Below are 21,404 nucleotides of genomic sequence, written 5' to 3'. Positions count from 1 at the left end.
GCGTCAAGACATGAACTTGTTAGGAACCACTCTTGTTAAGACGGGCCTGGTTTGACCTAAGTGTTTCTGATGTGGGTTCTTGCTTTCTGCCCAATGAAAGATAAAAGCTTGCCAGATGCCCTCAGTGGTTTTAAAGACCTCAGTGTGTGCTTTTGGCATAGCTTGTGCACATCGCCTCTGCAAACCTTTAACAGCACCCCATCAACAGCCCTCCATTGCCCCCAGTTGAATTCAACTCATGGAAAAGGCTGTTTTCATGCTCTGCTTGTTGAGTTCAAGTCCTCAGTCGGGTGATTTCCAAGTTCGTCAGTTACGGGCCATTATGCTGCTTTGGCTAGATGTTGGCACAGACATTAACTTGGGGCTTGTGTTGCTTTCTAGGCAGATCGTGGCACGCGGGCTGCTTGATGTGCTTCGAGAGTTCAGTGACAATGAGAATGACTTTATTAGTGTCATGGAGACAGTTGCCCGAATGTCAGAAGACGGAGGTAGATGTTATTTTTTTTCTGTCCCCTATATTATATTGTCTCATTATTTTACAATTATGTCATTTGTTTGTGAGATTGGGGTCAATTCCATTCCTATTGCGGTCACTGTAATTGGACATGGAAGGGTAGCTATCAATTGGAGTGCAATTGAATCATTGAATTGACATTTACATGTCTGAATTGATCCCCAAATTGACATTTATGTGCAATTGACCCCAAACCCCCAATACAAAATAAATTGTATTGTTAGGACTTTTTTATGCATGTTTGTGACCATCTCCCTGTGTCTGTGTCATCTTCGTGCATGTGCGTGTCCTCAGAGCCCACAGTGCGTGCCGAGCTGATGGAGCAGGTTCCCAACATTGCCATGTTCCTGCACGAGAGCCAGCCCAACTTCCCAGCAGCCTTCTCCAGATACCTAGTGCCCATCGTGGTGCGCTATCTCACAGACCCCAATAACCAGGTAGGAACAAATGACTCCCACTCTAACTGCAAACAATGGATCACAACAAAATGTTGATATTATCTTAAGCAGTTAAGACACTTCTGAAACACTGTGCCTGTCATTTGTGCCTTTGGATTATAAAAGTTGATTGTTAGGCCTAAATGTAATTCAACAAGTTAAACGCAACATGCAAGAATATCAAAGATATTATAGAATTACAGTTCATATGAGAAAATCAGTCAAAATTAAATACATTCATAAGGCCCTAATCTATGGATTTCACATGACTGGGAATACAGATCTGCATCTGCACCTAATACCTTTTTTGCACTATTGGTTAGAGCCTGTAAATAAGCATTTCACTGTTGTATTCGGCGCACGTGACAAATTAACTTTGATATAATCTGTTGGTCACAGATACCTTAAAAGTAAAGGGCCTCAGGATCTCGTCACGGTATTTCTGTGCATTCAAATTGACATCGATAAAATGCATTTGTGTTCGTTGTCCGTAGCTTATGCCTGCCCACACCATAACCCCAACGCCACCATGGAGCACTCTGTTCACAACGTTGATATCAGCAAAACACTCAACCACACGACGCCATACACAGGGTCTGCTGTTGTGAGGCCGGTTGGATGTACTGCCAAATAATCTAAAATGATGTTGGAGGAGGCTTATGGTAGAGAAATGAATGTTCAATTCTCTGGCAACAGCTCTGGTGGCCATTCCTGCAGTCAGCATGTCAATTGCACACTCCCTCAAAACTTGAGACATCTTTGGCATTGTTGTGTGACAACTGCACATTTTAGAGTGGCTGTTTATTGTCCCCAGCACAAGAGTGTGTAATGATCATGCTGTTTAATCAGCTTCTTGATATGCCACACCTGTCAGTTGGATGGATTAACTTGGCAAAGGAGTAATGTTCACTAACAGGGATGTAAACAAATTTGTGCACAACATTTGAGAGAAATAAGCTTTTTGTGCGTATGGAGAATTTCTGGCATCTTTTCGTTACGCTCATGAAACATGGGACCAACACTTTATATTTTTGTTCAGTGTAGTCAATGTTCATTTTAACTTGTTAGCATTTAGCTAACAGTGTCTGTCATTTTGCTATTAGTTTGTGCTAATTTTATTAGCATTATAGTAATAGAGGTCCAATGGTCTTTGTGTTTTAGCTCCCCTTGTGTGCTATGCCGGTAATACCGTAAATGCTGGGATAAGAGAACGACGGAATGACAATATGAAAATCTGCATACAGTCCAAGCCAAGAAACAAATGTGTGGAGTACAATAACCGCTAGCCCGGAGCTGTAATCAGTCTGGATTTCCAGGCTAAACAAACACTGTATTGTAAAGATGTCAGTACTGACAGATGTCGTCTTTTCCCTAAGGTGCGGAAGACCAGTCAGGCGGCCCTGCTAGTGCTGTTAGAGCAGGGGCTCATCTGCAAGGGCGACATGGAGACCAAAGTGTGTCCTGTTTTACTAGACCTCACCGAACCCAGCAGCGACGATGACTACAAGATAGAGGCCGTCGCGGTAAGATAAGATTGCTTTTGGTTTATTGATTCAAGCTCACATTTTGATTTAGTTCACTAAAACTGAAGAAATGCAGAATTTACTTTAATTAAATGTAATGTAAAATGCACTCGGAGAGAAACCAGAACCACTAATCTTGCCAGTATCCATTGGTCATTGTTTGTAATCCCCATTGGTCATTGTTTGTAATCCCTGTTTGTCTTTGTGTCCTGTAGTCTGTTACCATGTTTTTCTTTAAGTGTGTGTTTTTCCCCCAACTTTGATAAAGATATACAGGGCAAAAAGACATACAGGGTATAAAGATGAAAGATTAGTGGTTCTGAGCCATAATACCAAAAACAAATGTCAAACAAAAAGAATATAGGCTGATCTCAAGAAAAAGGATAGTTGTCTAGCCAAAATATTTAGGTCAATATGAGATCAATACAGCTGCAGTGGATGGGCAGTGGCTAGACAAGTCTGCATTAATCTATGGTCACTAGCAGTACCATATGTGTTATAGAGGGTTTTATTTTTTTGTAACCTTGACAAGTGCAATAGTGTTGTTGTTTTTTAAACCAAGCAATGTGCATCCTTTGTGCTTAGAACCGTAGGGTGAAGTTGACACTAGATGCTGATCTTTGGTCAGTTTTAGAATTTTTCCCACCAATGGTTAAGGTTATGTTCGGGGAAGGGAAACTGATCCTAGATCTGTACCTAGGGAAAACTTAATCCTCGAGCCCTTGTGGATTCCGTTACAATAGCATTGTTTCCCGTGTCCTCTTCTTTCTCCTTGTCCTGTAGATCATGTGTAAGCTGGTAACCATGCTGAGCAAAGACACAGTGGAGCACCTGCTGCTGCTGCGCTTCTGTGAACTGTGTAGTGATGCCAGGCTCTTCCAAGTCCGCAAGGTGAACACACACACACACTTCTCTGTATCCAACTTGAACCCGCAGAAAACATGCTCCCACATTAGATCACACTTTTGACAATAAACATTGCACACTGTTTATGGTAGTCGCTAAAGGATTGTGTTTCCCATCTCGATTCATCCAACATTTTCACAAACTGAATCATTGCAGTTGCCCAAGAATGTGTTTTGTGATTCAGTATGAAGGCCTACAGTAATGTTGTTTTCTGTTTGGAATTTTAATCCTCTCGTGAAGTTGGTGCCAGTTGGGAAGGTGTATTTGGGAGTTGGAAAGGGAGGATTTTATTTGAACCCCTGTGGATTTCCCTGAGTTTGATGCCTGTAATGTGCCTCAAAGACTGTGTCCCAATGATGCCCACTTTGTACTGTTGTATTGGAATAAGTAGTCTGTAAGACTGACATGCATAAACATTTTATTGGATAAAACGTTCATCAAAAAATGTCTGGTACTCCAGAATTTGTGAGCCACAAAAAGGTTACATGAACAACTTTGAAAAATATATATTTTTTTACTCTTTTCCTTCAGGTTTGTGCAGCCAATTTCGGAGAGTTCTGTTCCATTGTGGGTCAGGATGCCACAGAGAAACTACTGGTGAGAAACATTTGAAAAAAATGTCACTAGAATGTTTATTTCCTCCTCACAATCTCAAAGATATGTACATGTCTATCATTACACAACATACTGTTGTGGTATTGGTCGTAAATGACTGGTGGTTTTAACCACCATTGTGTTTTTCACACTCCTTAAAGGAAAATTCCATCCCAAAACTATTTTGGTATTTGTTTCATTAGCCTATTGTTGACCCTAGTCCCAAAATGTTTTTCTTATGTTAACTATTGGCTAATGAAACAAATACCAAGAGTTTTCCTTTAACATATGTTCATTGGGACACATCGTAGCAAAACGTTAACAGCTAAAATATCTTTGAATTTCGCTCTGTTTAGGATTGTTTTCTTCCATTTCGTACCTAATGAACACAATCATGTAGTTAGGGAACTTGGGTATATTCATTAAGAGCCAAATGAAAGCCAACTGGATGAAACGGGGCGGGATCTACCTGAATTTGACCGATGAGAAACTTGTTTGCTACAGTCTCCACTAATGAATACATCCCTGGTAATCATTATCTTCTGTCACCAGATGTCCAAATTCTTTGACCTGTGCTCGGATAGCCTGTGGGGCATCCGGAAGGCGTGTGCAGAGTGCTTCATGATCGTCTCCAACTCCACCTCCCCAGGAGTGCGACGCACTAAACTGTCCCCCCTCTTCATCAGCCTCATCAGTGACCAGTCTCGCTGGGTAAGAGCCTACGCCAGACGCACACATATAAACACCATACTATTCTGGTGATGTTTGTATGAAACATATTTTCTGCGAGAATGGCCTTAATTGCAATGATAAGTAATTCTCTTGATAATGAATTGATGGTGAACATCATAGAGATGCATATTAATTATGTGTGTGTTACTATGTTTTATTCAATGATGTGGTAAACATACTCTCTTGACCCTCCAGGTGCGCCAGGCTGCCTTTCAGTCTCTGGGACGCTTCATCTCCACCTTTGCCAACCCCTCCAGCACAGGCCTCTACTTCAAAGAGGACGGCACACTACTGGAGGTCCCCAGGTGTCCCTTTGACAGGTTAGGACCCACACACTGTCACCGTTTGACTCGGGGTCCAAAAACAATATTCAAAATGAACCATATTAGTCAAATGTAACAAAACTCATTGTGATTATTTTTTTAAATATATAAAACAATGTTTGTAATTGAAAAGGGAAATAAAGGGGTCTCTCTGGTTGGCTCTCTGTTGCAGAGATTCCTCCCTCAGTATCGAGTCCTCCATGCGCTGCTCCTTCAACGGCCCCACAGAGAGACCCTCGCACCCACCCATCAACCAAGATGGCCGCTCCACCCCAACTCTAGAATGCATGTCCGGGGGAGACCGTGGCAGCGACTCCACACACACTCCCCGAGACCGACACGAAGGCCAGGAACGCAACAACAACCATCCCACAAATAACGAGGAGACGGAACAAACGGACGAGAATTTTAACTCTTTCCACTACTGGAGGCCTCCGTTACCGGATATCAGCGAGGAGCTGGAGATGCTGAAGGACCAGGTTCCTCTGCAGAACCAGACGGGGGGAATAAAAGAGGGAGAGAAGGAAGAGATGGTGGTGCTAGATGACGGGGAGATGGAGGCAAAGGAGGAGATGGCTAGTCTGCAGCCAGTCACCAGCTCTCAGATCCAGAAGGTGTTGGACTGCCTCCAACCCCACATGGATGACCCCGATGCACAAGGTGAGGGTTGAGGAAAGCATCTCAAAGGTTTTAATAAAGTTATTTTCCCATTTATAATTGGTGCAATAATTTAGAACAAAGTGTTTTATGGTGACACAATGGGCTGGATATCATCCAACCATCACAGCATTATTTGACTCCGTGAACTTAGTGGAACTGACAGCAATTTAGCAACATAAAATCATATACACCCCCAGGAAGAATGACACCTTTAAATAATTTGAAGCAAGCACTTAAATATTGACATTTTCAGGTTTTTATACTATCATCAATTATTTGGAAATGACGTAGAGTAAGGCATTTGTGAAAATTATATAGCAATAGAGTGGGAGAGCGGCCGTGCGTTTGGACAGTTGATAGACACTGCAGTAAATAAAAACCAGGACTGGACTCAGACACAGACCTATATGCAAATAAGCCATACGGGCCTGCCATCATCATCCGATTAGCAATTCAGGGAACTCGGTTTGGAACGATGTATACGTCCCAGGAGGCCTGTAAACAGTAGCTATAAAAAGTGATTAAGTAGGCTGCGTAGTTTGACTAGAAGCTCAAGACGAAAACGCAGTGTTCTTTGGAGGGGTGAATTAAAATGTGCAACACATCCGCCTTTGCGTGATGCGCGGGGGATGGTCACTAGTGTAACCAGGAGGAGAGGCCTCATTTAACACAGTAAATTCATCAGGTTTGAGCCATGTTTCAGTGAGGCCAATCACATCAAGTTTATGATTAGTTCAGTGACTGACTGCCTTGGAAGTGAGGGATCGAACATTAGCCCTATTAAGTAGCCCTTAAGTAGCCCAAGTAGCCCTATTTTGAGATGTGCGATCACACTCTTTCAATAATGACAGGAATGGAGGTATTTTATTCCAGTGAGTTTGCTAAGGCAAACACCGTCATGTTTATTTTTGCTCAACTTAGATCAAGCCACAGACGCGGTCTCAATGGTCAGCTGAGCTGACTACACTGACTGTGCTAGTGGCAGACTCCACTAAGCTGGCTGGCTAACAGCCTGCAGCCTCTCATTGTGGAGTTAGAGACCTGTCTATGTTCATAGATAAGATGAGAGCACCCCTCCAGCTAGGATGGAGTCCGTCACTCCTCAGTATGCCAGGTCCTGTTTGTGGGTGAGTCCTAGAAAGGGGGCCAATTATCTACATATTCTATATTTTTGGGAGGGGCAGAAAACAGTTTAACCAGCTATTGAGTTGAGACTCTGATGTAAAGCTCATCACTCCCTGTAACTGGGAGGGGACCAGAGACAATTACTCGACATATTTCTAGCTAATTTACACGCTAGAGCTATGTTGCGCTTGGTGACCTCTGATTGTTTCATCCTAACATCGTTGGTGCAGACTTGGAAAACAATATCTCTATACTCTCTACACTTGCCTGTTTTAGCCTTAGCCAGCATCATCTTGGGGTTAGCCTTTACGTTGGTAGCCCTGCACAATGTGTATGATCGCTGGATGATTATTTTTAAGTCTAATATTGCGTGTAATGGAGTCACCAATGACTAGGGTTTTCAATTTGTCAGAGCTAAAGGTGGGAGGCCTGAGAAGGCTCGGCCTCTGACTCGTTGCTAAGGGGTGAGAACCTGTTTGAAAGTTTGTCGGCTGAATGAGCGACACCGGTTGAGCATGCCAAAAGCATTTATTTCCAGAAGCCTTGAGATAATTGTCCGGCTACAGAGACTTTGCAGGGGATTTATACTACTGTCTGTACTTACTGGTGGCACAGATACTGTTTCATCCTTTCCTACACTTAAATTGCCCTTGACTAACGATTGCATCTGAAGTTGTGCTTGCAACACGACTATCCTCACTGTAAGGTAATAGTTCTCATGTATGTTACGAGTACAGCGACTGCAATTAGATTTTAATGTTACTATTTAACTTTTTCGGCTGGTGGAGGTCCTGTAGAACCATGTCCAGATAAAGCGTCCGAGGTGAAAAAGTTGAATAAAAAAAATGGTGCTAAGGAAAAAAACTAAGACGTTGGTAAATCTATTTAAAATTAAAAATCGAAAAGTTTGGCAGATAGCCAAGTCACAACACAGCAGCACAGAGACAAATCCAGAAGTTGATAAGTGTTAGCCAGAGCGAGATGAGCTAAAATCAGTAGAGTGAACAGTAGATGAACCCTAAAACCTTTTTTAGCTTATAGTTGGCTGTCAAAATTGGACTGATAAATTTGGGGGAAAGTAGCCTGCTCGCCCTTCTGCAGCTTGCCTGCTAATGCATACTTGTCCCAAGCCACATTTTGACAACTGAATGAGAACTTGCCAGCCTACCCTCCCATTTGATTGATGCCAAACACATTTGATTGACAACTAAGAGATATGTTACTGTGGATAACAGTCCAAGTTTAGCATAGCTAGCTAGCTAAGTGATTCACATTTCTTGCTAGTGTAACGAACCGGGTCATAGCCCGTAACAAATAGAGACAATGTGGAGATCAAGGAATAAAACATTATCTAAAGTAAACTATATACAATTAAACAATGGTGTGTGTAGTGTAAGTGAGTGGTTGTGTGCATAGTTGGTGAGGGGTGTTGAGGTGAAAAAACAAGCCACAAACTGCCACAACCAAAAATAAGTGTCTGCATGGAGAGTTTCCTCAATGAATGGGGGAAAGGTGTACTTATCCCCGGGACACACCTGCGCCCAGGTGTCCCATTTCGCTGACGACCCTCCCAGCTCCGCCCACCAACATTCTAATAAGGAAAGCAAGACAAACAAACAAAATACTGCCCTGGCTAACACTATCCCACTGCCCCAGCCAACCTCGTCCTCTCCAGACCTCAGCAACCTTTGCACACAGGAAGCAATCTTTAAGAGTAAAGAAGAACGAGGACAGCAGGCAACAGGACAATACAAAATACAAAAATAAACAGTGGTCTGTCATGTGGACGACACACGTGCTCGGGGACCACGCATATGAGAACGCGTGTCCACTGATCAATAGGACCAGATGCGTTCAGGAACAGGGTGCACGAGAGAGCGAGTCAGCAAAGACATTATCAGACCCCCTGCACATCGAGATGGTGTTTGTTTTTACAGGCATTCCATCTCCTTTTCCTCTGGTTAGGACACATCATAGACCTCAAGGTAAGAGGGTTACGGTCGGTGTAGACCACAATAGGTACTACAACCGAGCTGAAGTACACCTCCGTGTTGTAGCGCCCATATAAGTGCTAGGACTTTTTCCACCACAAAGTAGTTCTGCTAATAATGGTTAAACTTCTTAGAAAACAAACTAACAGGCCTCGCAACACCAGACATATCTGCTTGCAGCAGGATTGCACCTGCCCCCACGTGACTCGCATCCACCTGCAAGGTGAATGACAAATTCATGCGAGGCGCAGCCAGCACCGGAGTTGAGATTAGCAACCTCTTTGCATCCTCAAAAGCCTGTTGACAGGGGAGACCAGATGTAAACCACATTAGTCACTCCCCTGACAGATTTGTTGAAACCTACGGTAGAGAAGTTCCTACAGAAACTACGGTAATAACCAATCATTCCCAAGAAACGCATCAGTTCCTTTTTAGTAGTTGGTGGCAGAAAAGCATCAATAGCTACCATTTTAGCCCAAACAGAATGCACTTCATCCTGCCCAACCACCTTACCAAGGTACGTAACGGTTGCCTGAGCAAACTCACATTTAGCCAGATCGATAGTGAGGCGACCCGCAGCCAGGCAGTCGAACAAAGCTTGAATACGGGACAGATGCTCCTCCCAGCTATCTGCATAAACCATTTATATAGTCCAGAAACCAGCACAACCGACCAGACAACCCTATTCATAAGGTGTTGAAAAGAGGCATGTGCATTACGCAGGCCAAAACTCGTAACTGAATAGGAGTACAGACTGGAGGGGGTAGTAAAGGCAGAGATTTCACGTGCCTACTCAACAGTGGCACATGCCAATAGCCCTTTAACTTCTTATGGCTGGGGGGCAGTATTGAGTAGCTTGGATGAATAAGGTGCCCAGAGTAAGCTGCATGCTACTCAGGCCCAGAAGCTAAGATATGCATATTATTAGTAGATTTGGATAGAAAACACTGAAGTTTCTAAAACTGTTTGAATGATGTCTGTGAGTATAACAGAACTCATATGGCATGCAAAAACCTGAGAAGAAATCCAACCAGGAAGTGGGAAATCTGAGGTTTAGTCTTTGCCTATCCAAGATACAGTGTAAATTTGGTACGATTGCACTTCCTAAGGCTTCCACTAGATGTCAACAGTCTTTAGAACCTTGTTTCAGGCTTCTACTGTGAAGGGGGAGTGAATAACAGCTGTTTGACTAAGGGGTCTGGCAGAATGCCATGAGCTAAGTCTCGCGCGCAGCCATGAGAACGAGCTGCGTTCCCTTTAATTTCTAAAGACAAAGGAATTGTCCGGTTGGAACATTATTGAAGATTTATGATAAAAACATCCTAAAGATTGATTATATACATCGTTTGACATGTTTCTACGAACTGTAATGGAACTGTTTTGACTTTTCGTCTGGACCTAGTGCTCGCGCCTTGTGAATTTGGATTTGTGAACTAAACGTGCGAACAAAAAGGAGGTATTTGGACATAAATGATGGACTTTATCGAACAAAACAAAAAAAAAATTGTGGAACTTGGATTCCTGGGAGTGCATTCCGATGAAGATCATCAAAGGTAAGTGAATATTTATAATGCTATTTCTGACTTCTGTTTACTCCAACATGGCGGGTATCTGTATGGCTTGTTTTGGTCTCTGAGCGCTGTACTCAGATTATTCCATGGTGTGCTTTCGCTGTAAAGCTTTTTTGAAATCTGACACAGCGGTTGCATTAAGGAGAAGTATATCTTTAACAGGTCAAACTTGCTCAAACTTTGTTTCTCCGACCTGATCAATGCAGTCCTCCATCCGAGGAAGAGGAAATGAATCTGGCTTAGTGACACTGTTTACCTTACGATAATCCGTACAACATCTGTTTGTCCCATCCGGTTTACTGACCAAGATACAGGGAGACGCCCAGCTGGAGAAAGAAGGCTCTGCAATATCACTCTCCAGCATGAATCTGATCTCAGCATCAAGACAATGCAGTTTCTCTGAAGAAACTCTATAGAACCGCTGATGGATGGGGTCAGCATCCCCAACGTCAATATAGTGTTCTATTAAGTTAGGTGTATCAGAAAACTGAAACTCAGAATCAGAACGACCAACTCGTCTCGCCTATCAGCAGGTAGATGAGCGAGAAGGCTGTCCAAAGCATCCAGTGACTGACTTTTTCAGAGAAGAACCCAGCGATGTAACAGTACCAGGTTTACTGTCCTCTGTGGATTCCCACTCCTCAGACCCAGAGGAACGTGTGTAATAGGGTTTTAGCAGATTTACATGGCACAGTTGGTGCCCTTTCCTCTGTTCCAGAGTGGCAACTAGATCATTTTGCTCAGTGCACTGGCGCATAACCGTATATATGGACCTTGAAAATTGTCTTGAAAAGGAGAACCAACAATTGTCAGCAGAGCAAGAACCTGGACTAAAGTGACGAGGCTCAGCTCGCCGATCAAATATTATTTTCATCCTCCCCTGTGAAGATGATAGCTTCTCTTTAGCCATCTCACCAGCAGCGTCACCGGAAATTACACGCATAAGATAAGAGGAACTGAGGTGGCTTGGGAGACTTCCAGCCATCCTGGAGCACCGCCAGAAGCTCACGCACACGATGTCCAAACACTAGGTCATTTGGACTGAAACCTGTGCTCTCCTGTGAAACCTCCCTGGCGGCTAACGGTAACCACGGCAACCCCTCAATCCTTATCCATCTCTGTACAATAAACTTTCAACAAAGGCTTCCAGCGCTCCTTGAGTCTGCACGTGATAGGCACCAGACAAATTGTGTTTAATATGGAGCTGTTGGAGAACCTGACCAAACAGATTAGAGGTGAAATTAGAATATTGGTCACTTTGAATAAGTTTAGGGATTCCAAACAGTGAGTAACTGAGTCAAAGCTTTTAGCACAGACTTAAGAGAGCAGAGAGGATAGGCAGCCGGAAACCTAGTGGTCTGACGCATCAAAGTGAACCGGTAACTACTACCATTCTTAGAGCGAGGCAGAGGGCCAACACAGTCAATAATCAGATACTCAAGAGTACGGGAATAGGAAACACCGGTACCGGCTTGATTATGTTTACCCGTTTTATTAATCCTCACGTCCAGATGTCCAGCAGTATCGCCGTGGGAAGTTTTTTTTTGTTTGTTTTTTTTTCACCTTTATTTAACCAGGTAGGCTAGTTGAGAACAAGTTCTCATTTGAAACTGCGACCTGGCCAAGATAAAGCATAGCAGTGTGAACAGACAACAACACAGAGTTACACATGGAGTAAACAATAAACAAGTCAATAACATGGTAGAAAAAAAGAGAATCTATATACAATGTGTGCAAAAGGCATGAGGTAGACAATAAATCGAATAATTACAATTTAGCAGATTAACACTGGAGTGATAAATCATCAGATGATCATGTGCAAGAAGAGATACTGGTGTGCAAAAGAGCAGAAAAGTAAATAAATAAAAGCAGTATGGGGGGTGAGGTAGGTAAATTGGGTGGGTAGTTTACAGATGGACTATGTACAGCTGCAGCGATCGGTTAGCTGCTCGGATAGCAGATTTTTAAAGTTGTTGAGGGAGATAAAAGTCTCCAACTTCAGGGATTTTTGCAATTCGTTCCAGTCGCAGGCAGCAGAGAACTGGAAGGAAATGCGTCCAAATGAGGTTTTGGCTTTAGGGATGATCAGTGAGATACACCTGCTGGAGCGCGTGCTACGGGTGGGTGTAGCCATCGTGACCAGTGAACTGAGATAAGGCGGCACTTTACCTAGCATAGCCTTGTAGATGACCTGGAGCCAGTGGGTCTGACGACGAACATGTAGCGAGGGCCAGCCGACTAGGGCATACAGGTCGCAGTGGTGGGTCGTATAAGGTGCTTTAGTAACAAAACGGATGGCACTGTGATAAACTGCATCCAGTTTGCTGAGTAGAGTATTGGAAGCTATTTTGTAGATGACATCGCCAAAGTCGAGGATCGGTAGGATAGTCAGTTTTACTAGGGTAAGTTTGGCGGCGTGAGTGAAGGAGGCTTTGTTGCGGAATAGAAAGCCGACTAGATTTGATTTTGGATTGGAGATGTTTGATATGAGTCTGGAAGGAGAGTTTGCAGTCTAGCCAGACACCTAGGTACTTATAGATGTCCACATATTCTAGGTCGGAACCGTCCAGGGTGGTGATGCTAGTCGGGCGTGCGGGTGCAGGCAGCGAACGGTTGAAAAGCATGCATTTGGTTTTACTAGCGTTTAAGAGCAGTTGGAGGCCACGGAAGGAGTGTTGTATGGCATTGAAGCTCGTTTGGAGGTTAGATAGCACAGTGTCCAAGGAAGGGCCGGAAGTATACAGAATGGTGTCGTCTGCGTAGAGGTGGATCAGGGAATCGCCCGCAGCAAGAGCAACATCATTGATGTATACAGAGAAAAGAGTCGGCCCAAGAATTGAACCCTGTGGTACCCCCATAGAGACTGCCAGAGGACCGGACAACATGCCCTCCGATTTGACACACTGAACTCTGTCTGCAAAGTAGTTGGTGAACCAGGCAAGGCAGTCATTAGAAAAACCGAGGCTATTGAGTCTGCCGATAAGAATATGGTGATTGACAGAGTCGAAAGCCTTGGCCAGGTCGATGAAGACGGCTGCACAGTAATGTCTTTTATCGATGGTGGTTATGATATCGTTTAGTACCTTGAGCGTGGCTGAGGTGCACCCGTGACCGGCTCGGAAACCGGATTGCACAGCGGAGAAGGTACGGTGGGATTCGAGATGGTCAGTGATCTGTCTGTAACAGTTTGGGTCCAGGGTGTCTCCCCCTTTGAATAGGGGGATGACCGCGACAGCTTTCCAATCCTTGGGGATCTCAGATGATACGAAGGAGAGGTTGAACAGGCTGGTAATAGGGGGTGCGACAATGGCGGCGGACAGTTTAACACCAACTCACAAAACGTAACTTGTACAGCAACCGGACTAATAACCACCAACAAAACTAATATGAGGCACCCACTTTCTCATCAGGACAACTGTTCCACAGGCACAATTTGGTCACACAACTCTTCTAATGTGGGGTCAGCCCATTGCTCCTTGATTAGATCGGAGCGGGGCACAGATAACAGGGTCACAGGGAAAGTAGTGACATTTCTTTAACATTATCATTAGCCGTCTCCGTCGCCGGATTTACCTTTAGCCTTGAGAACAGGCTATTAGTTTTTTCCAATGACTTGAACCTAGACAGTAGTGACACTTGACTGAAGTCAGCTTTACAACAGGAGCCAGGCTCAACCCTAGATGAATGAATATCTGCCTGTAAACCACTCACTCCAAATACAGGGCTCTGCAAAGTCACTTGTGAGTCAAAACATACTCATCCGCAGAAAACCGCAGCTTCAGAGACGGTCTTCACTTTTCGTTCATTAATGTATGTGGCTATACGATCAGGGATTGTCCTTAAATTGCTCTAGCATAATCAGATCACACAGCCCCTGGAAAGTCATAACCGCAGAGGTAGAACACCAGCGATTACACTGAAAACTCTCACGCAAACTCAACATGAGTTGTTATATCGTGGACGGTAAGCCTCAGGAACAAATTCATAAATCTGTAACAGCCATTTTAACCTTATCATAGCTGATACTGTCAGCTACACCAAGAGCTGAATTTGATTCCTGCCCTTTACCTGTCAACACACTGCAACATTTAAAGTACGATCAGAATCAGGCCAACTCTTAGCGTCAGCAACACGCTCAACCAACGAAAATAACATCTCAGGTTCCTTATAAAGTTTTGGCAACAACCGTAACTTTACAACATTATGAAAATTGTCCGGGGCACTACCGAGAGAGGAGCGACCCCCTAGGTAAATCTTGGTCACCTTCCCAGAGCAAACTCTCCAGAGGGCTTTCTTTCCCTAACCAATTCTAACTGCTCGTTGCAGCTTGATTTTAGTACACTCCAAATCCTGTTTAAATTCCAATTCCTTTTCATACTTAACACGATCATGCTCACTATCATGCTCCAGCTTAACACAATGATACTCTAGTTGTAACAGAAGCAGTTCTTTCTGCTGTTCAAAAGACTACTAGGGCTAACAGTCGGAGGGGACATTCTAACAAAACGGTGAGGTGGCGTGTCCTCGGCAGAGGCTGCCCCACTCTCCATCAAATTGGCCTTCAATATCAACCTAACAATTTTTTTAGACGTTTATCACTAATTTCAACCTGGTAGTGTTCAGCAATCTTCAACAGCTGTTTTAGTACATTATTTTAACAGTTCCTCTGTTGGAACGCAATTTAACTTGTCTACATTAGACACCATAGTCACAAGTAACTACTAAAAATAATCTCGCTCTTCCCCTCCGCTGAGCACACCAGACCACAACAAGAGAAACGTCAATCACGCTGGGCACCACAGGAGAGAGATGATACATAAGGAGCTTCCCCAAATCCTACAATAACTCAACCCTATTCTTCGTGCGGATTCGTGGTGGGTAATTACGCGCTGTACCCCGCTGGCATGGGGGGGAAAGACAGCACGCTGGCGGATTCCCCCCAAGCCACAGATGTGCCCCCGAGACAACTGCTCAGTCCACGGACACCACACTAAAATAACCATGCCCAACGTATTCTAAAGTGAAACCTGTCACTAAGCCTAACAGTGGAAAAGTAAGGCTCTAGATCCGGGTAGTAAATGGCACTACGCTACCCAAATCTCCCACTGAGGTACACAGCAGATTGTAGTCACCTCCTTGGACCGATGTCCCAACAGCAGGTAGAGCAAGAGTTTCCAGCCTGGGCAGGGGCCTGGAAACTAACCAATGTTACACTCTCCAACGCAGCACACAGCCAGCCATCCACCGCAGTGGAAAGTTTAACAAAGGCAACCAACACTGGGCCTACCAAAACAGCTCAAAACAAATTAACAAAAGATGCAAACAAAGCACCTAACTCCAGTTTTTCTCCCCCCAAAAATACACTTACCAGTTAGCTTAACAACATTAGTATTAGGCCTACTGGCATACTTTTTCCTGTAACGCACCATTTGATGATGTCACCGGACTACCAAAGTCACTGATATGTCTCCAAGGCTCTACACCGAACACTTAGGACTATGCAGTGAATACCAACCAATGCGCATCCCAAATAGCATTAACCCATCATAATGCAACAAAATACTATCCACCAAAATGTCTAGGAACCATCCTTATAATCACGGACGAGCCCCCACTTGTCACGAACCGGCTCGTAGCCCATAACACAGAGGGAGACAACAAGGAGATCAAGGAATAACAAAAATATGTATTAACTGAAGTAAACTACATACAATTAACAGTGTGTGTAAGTGAGTGGTTACGTGCATAGTTGGTGATAAGGAGGGGTGTTCTGAGGTGCCAAAACAAACAAGCCACAAACTGCCACAACCAATAATAACAGTGCGCCCAGGTGTGTCCCATTTCGCTGACGATCCTCTCGACGATCCTCTCGACGATCCTCTCCCGCTCTGTGTTTCTAGCTTGCTAAATAAATAGATACATAAATTGATTAAACTAGCCTATTTGCCATATGATTAACTTGTGGTCATTCCCCTTGCTAGTTTGATTGTATTGACATTTCCAGCCTTAGTTACATTTGTCCGTTTTTGTGCAAAACATTGAGTCATTGAAACTAAAACAGTGTATCCCGAAGGGCTGGAGGCAGCAAAAAATGTACTAGACCAGCTGTGATTTATAACCTGATAGCAATATTTGTTGGACAACCAAGAAAGTTATTGGCAAATTAACTATATTAATCATGCGTTGAACTGCATCCATCTATTCTGCCAACAATGCATTATTTTACCTCATTTGAAATTGTCAAATATATATAACCTATTTTATTACCTGTTATGAAGGTGGTTTTGTAGCATAAACTGGGAATTTTATAGTTTTGCCTAATATTATGATTGTCTGTTTGTCTCATATCTGCAAAGTAGTTAAAACGCTGTCAGTTCCACTTTTAATAGTCTGTACATTTGACCTGTGTATTCAAGACCATGAATTTGTGTCTGTCTTTCCGTATGTGTCTCCCAGCCCAAGTGCAGGTGCTCTCGGCTGCCCTGAAGGCTGCCCAGCAGGAGAGACTTTCTGAGGATACAGAGGGTCAGTCAGAGAGCCAGCCTCCAGAGGATGGGAATGGGGAACCAGATGAGGAGTTCTCCCAGAACGGAGGGACCACAGAGGAGGAACAGACACCTAACGAGCCTCTCCAGCAGACCACAGATTCGGCACCCATAGAGGAACTGAGAGAGACCAAGGCTGAGACTGAAGAGGAGGCAGAGCCTCAGGTGTCTCCCGAATCATCCCCCGACTCGCCTGTCCTAGTACGGGACGACTCGGACCACAGCAGTGTGGTGAGTAGGAATGTGCAGCACTCCTTACAAGCATGATTCAATACACATCTAGATACATGGGCTTCGATACAATACTTTTAGCTTGAAGGGATTTGATTAGTGGAATGAATCGATGCAATGCACTAACAAATGTTGAATGAACACATAAATTTTCCATTCTAAAATATTATCTGATACTGATGGAGCTGAGCGTGCGTGCGCGTCTGTGCGTCTACCACTATCAGATTAGGGGGGGGGGGGGGGGCAATTTGTTTTTGTCCCCCTACTTTTTATCTGAATTTTTCTAGGGCTGGGCAGTATACTTTATTTTACTATATACCGGTATTGATGTAGGAACCAGTTTGGCTTTTTAATTACTTTCTATAGTTTTATTCACCCACCCCTACTCGTTAGATGAGCACACGTTAAGTTAATTTACAGTGGGGCAAAAAAGTATTTAGTCAGCCACCAATTGTGCAAGTTCTCCCACTTAAAAAGGAGAGAGGCCTGTAATTTTCATCATAGGTACACTTCAACTATGACAGACAAAATGAGAAAAAAAATCCAGAAAATCACATTGTAGTTAAATTTAATGAATTTATTTGCAAATTATGGTGGAAAATAAGTATTTGGTCACCTACAAACAAGCAAGATTTCTGGCTCTCACAGACCTGTAACTTCTTCTTTAAGAGGCTCCTCTGTCCTCCACTCGTTACCTGTATTAATGGCACCTGTTTGAACTTGTTATCAGTATAAAAGACACCTGTCCACAACCTCAAACAGTCTCACTCCAATTCAATTGATTGGACATGATTTGGAAAGGCGCACACCTGTCCAAATAAGGTCTCACAGTTGACAGTGCATATCAGAGCAAAAACCAAGCCATGAGGTCGAAGGAATTGTCCGTAAAGCTCCGAGACAGGATTGTGTCTCGCACGGATCTGGAGAAGGCTGCCAAAAAATGTCTGCATCATTGAAGGTCCCCAAGAACACAGTGGCCTCCATCATTCTAAATGGAAGAAGTTTGAAACCACCAAGACTCTTCCTTCACCTTCTTTCATTTAAAAATGATGTACAGTGGCTTCAGAAACTATTGTCACCCCTTGACATATTTTGTTCTTACAAGGTGGGATTAAAATGTATTGTAATTTTTTTGTCAATGATCTACACAAAATACTCTGTCAAAGTGGAATAAAGATTCTAACATTTGTAAAAAAAAATATATATATATATAAAAGTTTGGGGTAACTTAGAAATGTCCTTGTTTTTTAAAGAAGAGCAATTAAAGCATTAAAATAACATCAAATTGATCAAAACTACAGTGTAGACATTGTTAATGTTGTAAATGACTATTGTCTCAACATCAACAATGAAGAGGTGACTCCGGGATGCTGGCCTTCTAGGCAGAGTTCCTCTGTTCAGTGTCTGTTCTTTTGCCCATCTTAATCTTTTATTTTTATTGGTCAGTCTGAGAAATGGCTTTTTCTTTGCAACTCTGCGTAGAAGGCCAAAATCCTGGAGTCACATCTTTACTGTTGACGTTGAGACTGTTTTTTTGCGGGTACTATTTAATGAATCTGCCAGTTGAGGACTTGTGAGGTGTCTGTTTATCAAACTAGACACTAATGTACTTGTCCTCTTGCTCAGTTGTGCACCGGGGCCTCCAACTACTTTCAAATCTGGTTAGAGACAGTTTGCGCTGTTCTGTGAAGGGAGTAATACACAATGTTGTACGAGTTTCTTGGCAATTTCTCGCATGGAATAGCCTTAATTTCTCAGAACAAGAATAGACTGACGAGTTTCAGAAGAAAGACTAAGTCTGTAATCGAACCCACAAATGCTGATGCTCCAGATACTCAACTAGTCTAAAGAATACAGTTTTATTGCTTCTTTAATCACACAACAGTATTCAGCTGTGCTAACATAATTGCAAAAGGGTTTTCGAATGATCAATTAGCTTTTTAAAATTATAAACTTGGAATAGCTAACACAACATGCCATTGGAACACAGGAGTGATGGTTGCTGATAATTTGCCTCTGTACGCCTATGTCGATATTGCATAAAACATCTGTTGTTTCCAGCTACAATAGTCATTTACAACATTAACCGTGTCTACACTGTATTTCTGATCAATTTGATGTTATTTTAATGGACAAAAGTTGCTTTTCTTTCAAAAACAAGGACATTTCTTAGTGACCCCAAACTTTTGAACAGTAGTGTATATGAAAAAGGAAATACACTGCTCAAAAAAATAAAGGGAACACTTAAACAACACAATGTAACTCCAAGTCAATCCCACTTCTGTGAAATCAAACTGTCCACTTAGGAAGCAACACTGATTGACAATAAATTTCACATGCTGTTGTGCAAATGGAATAGACAAAAGGTGGAAATTATAGGCAATTAGCAAGACACCCCCAATAAAGGACTGATTCTGCAGGTAGTACCACAGACCACTTCTCAGTTCCTATGCTTCCTGGCTGATGTTTTGGTCACTTTTGAATGCTGGCGGTGCTCTCACTCTAGTGGTAGCATGAGACGGAGTCTACAACCCACACAAGTGGCTCAGGTAGTGCAGCTCATCCAGGGTGGCACATCAATGCGAGCTGTGGCAAGAAGGTTTGCTGTGTCTGTCAGCGTAGTGTCCAGAGCATGGAGGCGCTACCAGGAGACAGGCCAGTACATCAGGAGACGTGGAGGAGGCCGTAGGAGGGCAACAACCCAGCAGCAGGACCGCTACCTCCGCCTTTGTGCAAGGAGTAGCACTGCCAGAGCCCTGTAAAATGACCTCCAGCAGGCCACAAATGTGCATGTGTCAGCATATGGTCTCACAAGGGGTCTGAGGATCTCATCTCGGTACCTAATGGCAGTCAGGCTACCTCTGGCGAGCACATGGAGGGCTGTGCAGCCCCACAAAGAAATGCCACCCCACACCATGACTGACCCACCGCCAAACCGGTCATGCTGGAGGATGTTGCAGGCAGCAGAACGTTCTCCACGGAGTCTCCAGTCTCTGTCACGTCTGTCACATGTGCTCAGTGTGAACCTGCTTTCATCTGTGAAGAGCACAGGGCGCCAGTGGCGAATTTGCCAATATTGGTGTTCTCTGGCAAATGCCAAACGTCCTGCACGGTGTTGGGCTGTAAGCACAACCCCCACCTGTGGACGTCGGGCCCTCATACCACCCTCATGGAGTCTGTTTCTGACCGTTTGAGCAGACACATGCACATTTGTGGCCTGCTGGAGGTCATTTTGCAGGGCTCTGGCAGTGCACCTCATTGCACAAAGGCGGAGGTAGCGGTCCTGCTGCTGGGTTGTTGCCCTCCTACGGCCTCCTCCACGTCTCCTGATGTACTGGCCTGTCTCCTGGTAGCTCCTCCATGCTCTGGACACTACGCTGACAGACACAGCAAACCATTTTGCCACAGCTTGCGTTGATGTGCCATCCTGGATGAACTGCACTACCTGAGCTACTTGTGTGGGTTGTAGACTCCGTCTCATGCTACCACTAGAGTGAAAGCACCGCCAGCATTCAAAAGTGACCAAAACATCAGCCAGGAAGCATAGGAACTGAGAAGTGGTCTGTGGTCACCACCTGCAGAACCATTCCTTTTTTTGGGGTGTCTTACTAATTGCCTATAATTTCCACCTTTTGTCTATTCCATTTGCACAACAGCATGTGAAATTTATTGTCAATCAGTGTTGCTTCCTAAGTGGACAGTTTGATTTCACAGAAGTGTGATTGACTTGGAGTTACATTGTGTTGTTTAAGTGTTCCCTTTATTTTTTTGAGCAGTGTATATCTTGATTACATACAGTGCATTCGGAAAGTATTCAGACCCCTTTACTTTTTCCGCATTTTGTTACATTACAGCCTTATTCTAAAATGGATTAAATAAATGTTTTCCCTCAATCTACACACAATACCCCATAATGACCAAGCAAAAACAGATTTTAGAAATGTTTGTAAATGTATTAAAAATGAAAAACGGAAATCACGTTTACATTAGAATTCAGACCCTTTACTTGTTGCTTTGTTGAAGCACTTTTGGCAGCGATTACAGCCTCAAGTCTTCTTGGGTACGACGCTACATGCTTGGCACACCTGTATTTTGGGAGTTTCTCCCAGTCTTTTCTGCAGATCCTCTCAAGCTCAGTCAGGTTGGCTGGGGACGCTTCGCGGCACAGCTATTCTCAGGTCTCTCCAGAGATGATCGATCAGGTTCAAGTTCGGTCACTGAAGAACATTCAGAGACTTGTCCTCGAAGCCAC

At 43.7% G+C, this 21,404-nt stretch overlaps 1 protein-coding gene across 2 annotated transcripts in view; it reads left to right on the top strand.

The window, feature by feature from the left end:
- Positions 1–21,404, top strand: part of LOC129840551 (serine/threonine-protein phosphatase 4 regulatory subunit 1-like) — a 47,688-nt gene that overhangs the window by 2,111 nt on the left and 24,173 nt on the right. For both annotated transcript variants that reach the window (XM_055908520.1, XM_055908510.1), the window contains exons 4-12: positions 382–488; positions 809–951; positions 2,328–2,474; positions 3,258–3,365; positions 3,912–3,977; positions 4,527–4,685; positions 4,902–5,026; positions 5,202–5,689; positions 16,833–17,152. In XM_055908520.1, coding sequence (XP_055764495.1) covers positions 382–488; positions 809–951; positions 2,328–2,474; positions 3,258–3,365; positions 3,912–3,977; positions 4,527–4,685; positions 4,902–5,026; positions 5,202–5,689; positions 16,833–17,152 — 1,663 coding nt within the window. The remainder of the gene's footprint in view (positions 1–381; positions 489–808; positions 952–2,327; positions 2,475–3,257; positions 3,366–3,911; positions 3,978–4,526; positions 4,686–4,901; positions 5,027–5,201; positions 5,690–16,832; positions 17,153–21,404) is intronic.

This window comes from Salvelinus fontinalis, chromosome 3, assembly GCF_029448725.1.
Source record: "Salvelinus fontinalis isolate EN_2023a chromosome 3, ASM2944872v1, whole genome shotgun sequence".
Lineage (NCBI taxonomy): Eukaryota > Metazoa > Chordata > Actinopteri > Salmoniformes > Salmonidae > Salvelinus > Salvelinus fontinalis.
The sequence above is the reverse complement of the archived record's forward strand: the minus strand, read 5'-3'. Positions and strand labels throughout refer to the sequence as shown.